We start from the raw sequence: 8,740 nt of genomic DNA on the forward strand, positions 1-8,740 counted from the left end.
ATATATACATACGAGAAATCCGTTGGCGAGGCTCTTAACCTCGCATTATATTTATGCCTATGCATAAGACTTTTGCCAATATTTCTTTCCACTTATATAAGTGCACTATGTTTTAATCCTTTTTATATACACATACGTATATATGCCTTGTAACTGATTTTATGTTGCTTTAGTAGTGCCATACTAGGCGGGGAGATGTCATATTTGTCTCGTTATGTTATCATTGAAAGTATAGAATTTCGACTAATTCGTTGAGATAAATTGTAACAAGACAAAATCTAATTTTCGCATTATATACTATATAAACAAATGAATTTTAGACCTTATTTCTGTTTAATGGTAAGAAAATATAGCTTGGAAGGTAAATAGGTGTCTCTTAACGAATGGAAATATACTACATACATAAAACTAATATTATAAACAATAAAATGTGAAAGCCATTGTGTTTCAAGACTAAGTCTTTTTTGACGCTTATATCCATTTATGCCAATACCATAAAATCTCTGGCAATTATACGAAGAGCATATAGGCATAAGTATGGGTAAGATTTAAGTATTAGCCGTTCAAATGTGTATTAAATTAAATTAATTAATTATAACATTATACCGGAGATTAATTTCTCAGGGTGGTTTTTTTATCGGAGCATTATATATTTTAAGGAGTAAATACATATTAACTCTATGGTCTACTTCACCATTGTGTATATTGTTTCTGAATCGAAATAAAGAACGAGAGATCTGTTGAGTTATATATATTTATATATGAATTCATATTTATGTATGTATGAGTTTTTATATCAAGCAGAAACATATACACCAACACACGTACGCACACAACCACGCATAGTCAATCCCACAAACCCACACACAGACACGCACACACCCGCGCGCGGGTACACATACACATTTATATATATATATATTTAGATAACAATCTTTAAATTTTGTTATAGGCAATTAAGAAACGCACAAATGCTCTCACAAACACTTTTTTTTCTTTTTTTTTTTAAGAAAGCAACTTCAAGTTTTATTCTATTACGAAGTGTCAAAACATTTTGCGACATTTCGACGACCTGGTCACTTAACAAATTATGTTGTTATTGCAGAGAATGTAATTATTAATTGCCTGAAATTTTCCTTCATATTTCCCATTGCTAACAAGTGGTTAGTTTTATATTTTCTATCACCGACTGAATTGGAATTATCAATTCAGTAAAATATTTTGCAGGTGGTCACAAAGCAGAAAACCGTTTAGAATATCAGTACAACTTCATGCTATTGACCTATTTTAGTTAGTTTCTTGTTTTACTTTTATTTTCCAAATGTATTATTGTATGAATTTTTATGCACCTAATTCTTTATATTTGGGTCTTGAACTTTGAGCTCCCGTAAATCGCCAAGGCAATATAAAACAGAATTTGCACATCCCGATAGATGGGGAGTATTAGTTGAAGCACAAGCCTTCAGAAATAATCAATCCCCAAACAATCCGCCCCCCACCCACACAGACTCTGCATCTTACAACAATCTTAAATACTATCGACAAATTGATTTCACATGATCAACACACGGAAAACAGAATCATTACATATTCCAAGAAGACGTTCTCTAAAGATTTTTGCATCTTAGAATCGTTCTCATGTTCTCGTGTGCTAACGGGAACAGTTGGCCGAAGACCGACGAAATAGAGCTGCGTATCGTTATTGCGCAACACTCAATACATACATGCGTACATACATACACATTTAGCAATATACATACATGTACGTGCGCATGCGTGATTGCGCGAGTGTATGCCCATCCATGTATATATAAAGTGTTTCTTCTGTCAGTCAGAGGAGAGTGAGCATGTAAGGATTTAGCCGAACAAAACCAGTGTGCAACTTTTATTTTGATTTCAAGTCGAGTATTTATTATACCTATCCCTATTATGGAACTGAACCTAAGATTGTATAGTTGTAATGCAAGATTCTTCAGCACACATGCATACTCGCGTGCGCGCACACACGCAAAAACGCACACAAACTCGAGTTTTTAAAAGGCTTTTATTGATGCATTCCTTAGCGGCATACAATCATGACCCTTAATATAATTTCCTCAATTTCTTCAACTATGAGTGACATTACGATACGGACAAGTTTCGTTGTTGTGCTTTTCGAATGGGCAAGTTCATGTAAGACTTGCGAATATTCATTTTATAAATAGGATACTTCGAATTTACCACCAAAATTCTGCCTATTTTAACGTATGAATAAAATGAAAAACTTATAAGTAAATGAGCACGGAATTGGCATATTAATTTTATAGATTTAAAATAGAGTTACATTAAGCTTGTTTATCCTTTGTCATGAAATAATATACTATAGGATTTTAAAGCAAATAATCGATAAAAAAATTGTGTTCTGGTGCTATTTTCCAGTAAATGGAGACCATCATTACTAACACTATCTCTAATACTAAACTTAAGCTGAGAACTCATTACTTAGCCTATGACCTGAACATAACTCTGGCATAATTGAAACTTTATCTTATCACGAACATTTTGTGTATTTGTCCGGTAATAAAGTTGGTGAAAAATGTTCATTTCACATTTTGTCTCTGCAGGCCATAAAAACAAAGCTGACAATTATTGTCTTCTATACAACTCTCTCAATATATATTGAATAGGTGGACAGGCATTAAAAGATACGTCTACGAAGATAGTAGACAAATCTCAGATATTGTACTAACGTATTACCACGGAACCAGCTTTGGGGGGAAAACGCCAACTGTCTTACGCCACCGGAAAAACCTTTATATACGAGATAACATTGTCTTTCGGAAAAAAAACTAGGATTCATTTAGAGCAAACTCCCTAACATAAATACAATGCTGTTCTAAAGGTGGAGATGCGTGGCTTAGTCGTTAGGGTGTTGGATCCATGAACGTAAGATTGTAGTTTCGATTCCTGGATTGGGCTTTTTATTCTTGAGCAAAACACTTCATATCACGTTGCTCCAGTCCATGCAGCTGGCAAAAATGAGCAATCCTGCGTCCCCTCCAGGTGGGGAATATACACCACAGAAACCGGGAAACTGTCCTTTATGAGGATGGCAAGGCTCGAGAAGGAAACATTTATTATTTTATTTTATTTCTCTAAGGGTGTTATAGATTAAAACGTGGATAGCAATGTGTGGGGAAAATGATTGAAACATTTGTAGAATTAGCCCCCTACTGTAGACATTCAGTTCCATCATTGCTTTCATTTTGTTTTCAAGTTACTATACTGATCTTCGAAAAACATGTTAGCTTGTCTTTAACCGACAGCGAATCATCTGATCAGATATTATAAACGATTTAAGTGCAACTGTAAGATGTTGGTAATCATAGTTGATGTTTCTGTTTTATATCACTTTTAGCCTCTATAGATTCGTAGCTGTGGCCAGTACAGTTTTCGTGGTGTCACATCTATCAGTGAAATGCTATTAAACACAGACGATGCAGGTGGTGACAACAGCAAAATAATTCTTAACATGTTTGGCATGTATATATGTATGTGAGACATAATGGCTTCATCTGTCTCTTATTTCCTTGATTGAAACTGTGAAATCAGTCAGATCGTACAATCACAGTCTGTGCTAATTGAGGCATCACTCACTGTCACTATCTCATCTTTGCTACGCACTCATTTTAGTTATGTCTCCCACTCTTTTCCTCTGGTACATTGAAGACCTGATCACTCTCACAACGTTCACTGCTTTGTGATTACTCTCCCAACCTTCATGTTTTAGTTCTCTTAGTTATCCGTACAGACATGTCATCTACATATCATCTAGAACGACACCATGTTCGTGAATATAGGTGTGGAATATATCATCACTCTTAGCCGGGTGGCAAAAAGTTTGCTTTCCAAAAAACGGTTCTTGATTCAATCCAACTGCGTGGCACATTAGGCAAATGTTTTCTACTCTATCCCCGGGCCGACCATAGAACTGAAATGGTGCATGGAACCCGAAAGAAGCTTGTTGCGTATATGTATATATATATATATATGTGTGTGTGTGTGTGTGCGCGCGCGCGCGTTTTTGAATGTAAAAGCGCGCACGCGTGCGTGCCTGTGTGTTTGTATATATGTGTGCATATATCAGAGTGTTTGTCTCCCACAACCGCCTGGCAGCCGATAGAATAAGCACCACGGTTCATCATAGTCGAAGTCCAAATTTTGAAACAATTGAACGATTAAACTGAAAGATAGAATATGTTTGCATCTTTCAACAAATTACAAGCAAAATATTGATGCAAAGCAAACTCGATTGCACTTCCTTATTTTAAGGAATATATGCCTTAAAATAATATATGCCTTTAAAATAATTTAAGGTAATGTAGATGCCAGGTTTCAAATTTCCCGTATCAAATCTACAACAGAAATATTCTGTTTGATGAGAACGTAACAAGTGAAAACTATATCGTCATCTATGTTCTAAAATATTTATTCTGAGTGATTGCAAATGAACAGCTATAGCAAAAATTATCAGTGGAAATCTTGTACATAAATGGCGATTTCTGTCTGTCGATTTGTCTGTTACTGTCTTGCTGCTATACTATTGAACCAATCTAGACAAAACTTTGCATGCATGTTAAAAATAACATCCAGTTCAAATATAGGCTAACTGGATTTCAATAAAAATCTATAATGCCCTCCACCCTACTAGTGGGGTTGGGATATTATTGGATAAAATGAGAAGGGTGCAGATAGTGTTACTGTGGGCGAAATGTGATGACATAATGAGTGTGGCTGATATCATGGAAAGTAGAAAAGCATTGTGGAAGCAACAAATATGGAATGGCAGTAACGTTAATACAACTGTCATTGACGGATATACACGCGACGCTGCATACATACTTTCGTAAATACATAGATAATGCGCACATACATATACATATATACACAACACACTACACACTACACATAGACTTAACTAATTTCTAAAACGCCGACGAAGGGAAAGGAAATGGGTGTTAGGAATACGTAGCTTTTAGGAGAGAGCAGGTTGAATGCTCTTCTGCTGTCTATCGCAATGAGACACACACACTGACATACATACACATATATATATACATGCACACGTGTCTACTATACACCATTTCCAACTCGTGATTACCTGGGTGTACGTTTCTAACTGAGTGTGTGTATGTGTGTTTGTGTGTGTCACGTCCTACAACTATCTGTCTCTGTACTTTTGTAGGGTCTTGCGTGTTGCTGTCACATATTGTGAAATGTTAGAATTACGTCAAGACTTTCAATTTTTTTTTATATTGGAATAATTTTCCACGTTAAACTCAATTTTGATATTTATTTGTTCCAGAAAAATTAAGAAAAATATTACTGAGGTTTAATTTTAATCAATTTTACCTAATCAGAAAACAGGATTTAGAAGCTGGCATTTTCTGCATGATAGCTGTCTATCACAAAATGAAGGCAAATCATTAGGAGGCGATTTTTCTTTTATTAAACGAACGAAAGCAAATTATTACTAGGACCAAGGATGTAAGAACATCTGAAGTTTTCATAAGATTTAATGAATGAAGTCATATGAGACGGTCGAACAGACACGTAAATAATTCAAAAAGAGAAAAAAATCCTCAACGAAGATATTTTGCGGCAAAGTTCACAAATCCGTCCTGATCAAGAGGTCTATTTGTCGGGGAAGGCATGAGCTGACATGGATAAATAAAAATTTATATAAGACTTTCTATTGTAAAAATTACCCGCGAACGAAGGGCTATTCAGCTAGTATATATCAAAAACATTTTAAAGCAAAAATTCCTTCTCACAATTATTATAAAGCACAAGAGCTGAAACTGGCAGCGGTCGCAATATACTATGTCTCCAGTATCTAATTTTGGACATCATGATATTTTTTTCTGTTTGTATCACGAGAACATTTTATTTTATTTTTTTATATGCCTAAATTTTATGCAGTCAAATATTAGTCTAAAGAATATGACTTACCTGATATTTACCGAGGTATTCCACGGAACACGGTAATACAGCCGTCTCACCGGCTACTACTGTTACATTAACAACTGGAACATCAAAGCGGGGGTCCGACGCCAGGACTGTAATTAAACGAAAAGAAAGAGAAAAATTAATTATAGCAACAAAAAGCACAAGGCTAGACATTCTCTGGGAAAAGATTTAAATGAACCGAAACCAGTGCAAAAAGCGGATACATATCTTTGTCGATTCAAGAACAACAAAGAGGAAGTTGTCTCTTGTTTGACTTAAGCAAAGAAGACCAGTGGTGTAACTAAGTACCTGCGTGTACTCTGCCGATTTTACCATTTCATATTCTATTTATGCTAATAATGATTATGCTAATGATATTGATTTGTGTGGTAATAAGAAGAGTTCTAATAACGTTTTCTGGTTTAGGCAAAATACCAAGACTTTGAGGAAGTGAATGTTGTGGATATCTCAGTACATCACTTGTGCATTATTGTATCGAATCAAAAGTGATGATAGGACATGCACACGTTTCCGAGATTTAAACTCAGAACTTACAGCACCGGGACATTAACCGTAAAGTATTTTCCTAATGCTCTTACGATTCTGCTTGCATGCGACAAGAGCACGCTCATCAACAATAATACTAATAGTATTAAATTAAAATTTGATTTAAATAAAAGTGCTAAAGCTTCATTTAAAATGAATGAGATTATCGAAATATCAAATATACCGGTTGGCAATGCCTTAAAAATCAAGGAGGATACCATGCAGTAAATAAAGGATAAGGAAAATAATACTGCCCTGAAAGATATATTTCAAAGAGAGTAATATAGGAGAGTAAAAATGATATTAACGATAAAAATAAATGTATCAAATCGATTTAGTACTACCAATACTCTGGTATACTTATAGTTCAATGCTATGAACTGGAGATGCAGTGAAATTTAAAGACTTGAGACGGCAACAAAGGAAGAAGTACTTTAATGAGGCAGAGACTAACATAAATTACCTTCCTAGAGTAGCAACCGTTAACAATTTGTTACATCTTGAAGTAACCATTATCACCAACGTCGGCCTTGATATCTACCATCACATCCCATGATTCCCTTCTAGAAATTGTCAAACATCTCGAAAGGAGAAATAAGCTATATTTAATTACGCGTCCAGTAAACTCTCACAAGCAAATAACTTTCAGGAAATGAAAACAAACCAACAACATTTTCCTGCTGAGAAAACTAAAAGTTAAACAAAATTGTCAGAAAAATAAGGAAAGTTTGGAAAGAAAACCTATGCATAGCAAATGTCCCCAGAAAATATTAAAAGGGAAAATGTTAATCACAAATAGACAAGTCAGTGGCTAAATGATATTTGGCTTTAGGCAGAGACATATGTATTTAACATCATTGCCTTAAATCAATGTTTTAGCACCGCGTCTGCCATTATCGCAGATATGTTATTGAGAAAATGTGTTTCCATGAAACACCAACCTACACTCTTTGGAACAGCACATATATTAACATGAGCAGTGCCCATTTAGTTTGTACAACTTAGAGGAATGACTTGATACGAGGTGGAAGCAAAAAACACAGAATTTTAAAGTATAGTAAAAAAAAAAAAAAATTAAAGCGTTGGAGAGAAAGAATTGTGGTATATGTCCCTATTTCGATAATCTTAACATCAAATCCCGTCAAATCAAGTTTGCATATCATTTTTCTATGATCAAAAAACATAGGTACTGAGGCCGGTGGATCAGTGGAAATGTTATTGGGTCTGTCAGAACGATTGTGCTATATCTTCTCGTTTTGATAACTGAGTCTACAGCAATACTGGGGTAAAACATTATCAATACAAGGTAATAACTTTCCCTTGGAATTGGAAGATTACATACTCTAATCTAGCCAATATTGATCTGTATTTGTCAAAGTTTAAAGGGAGCATGTTATATATATTTTTGTTATTTCAGGCGTATTCACGAACAACAGAAAAACATAGCAACGAATATATGTTTTCTCTGGTAGTGGTAGTACAGAAACAAGAGAATACATTCTTATGCAAAATCTCTCACTAGAAACCATTGACAATGAGGTAGCAGAAAAATGTTTTAAACGTTAAGGTAATTCACAGTTAATGCAACAACACACCACTTAATCTCTTACCTATCTATTTATTTCATTTATACCAGCATAATTACATTGCTTACACGACATTAGAGAAACTGGTGATAACTCTTGTTCCAACAACACACTATTCAAAAAAAAATTATGAACATATTGGATAATATGGTCAGGCTGAACATTTTCTGATATATTTGTTCAAATGAGGTCTGCTGGCAAACAGTAGCAATACTCCTTACACTGATTTTTTTTTTAACAATGATGTCCGTGTGTGTCCTAATTGCACGAAGAAAGCTTTAAAAGCTTTAAGTGGTTTGAATGAATTTAACAAGATCTCTGATTCCAAATAAATTTAAACTATTTAAAAATTATTACATACATGCATATGAAAATGCTTATATTTTACTCTGTGACAAAACTTAGGTTGTACGTATACCAAGGGTGAAATGAAACCTGAGTGATGAAAGTGTAACCTGGACATATCTACACGATGTATCAGGTTATTACTGTAGGCATTTTGGACATGGGGGTGCTATCACTTAGCGAGTATGTACACGGAACCATTATTAAAATAAGCATTGTGTTATAGCGGGCTGTACTGTGTAAACCATCAGTGAGAATGTTAATGTGATATAGGT

At 34.7% G+C, this 8,740-nt stretch overlaps 1 protein-coding gene across 1 annotated transcript in view; it reads right to left on the minus strand.

Moving 5' to 3' along the window:
- LOC106875874 (opioid-binding protein/cell adhesion molecule homolog) overlaps window positions 1–7,047 on the minus strand; it is a 574,302-nt gene extending 567,255 nt beyond the window's left edge. The window contains exons 1-3 of the mRNA XM_052967625.1: window positions 6,998–7,047; window positions 6,588–6,631; window positions 5,992–6,098 (exon numbers count right to left, since the gene is read on the minus strand). Of these exons, the coding sequence (XP_052823585.1) occupies window positions 5,992–6,098; window positions 6,588–6,631; window positions 6,998–7,047 (201 nt within the window). The remainder of the gene's footprint in view (window positions 1–5,991; window positions 6,099–6,587; window positions 6,632–6,997) is intronic.
- Window positions 7,048–8,740: the final 1,693 nt, after the last annotated feature.

The sequence above is a fragment of the Octopus bimaculoides genome, chromosome 4 (assembly GCF_001194135.2).
Source record: "Octopus bimaculoides isolate UCB-OBI-ISO-001 chromosome 4, ASM119413v2, whole genome shotgun sequence".
Lineage (NCBI taxonomy): Eukaryota > Metazoa > Mollusca > Cephalopoda > Octopoda > Octopodidae > Octopus > Octopus bimaculoides.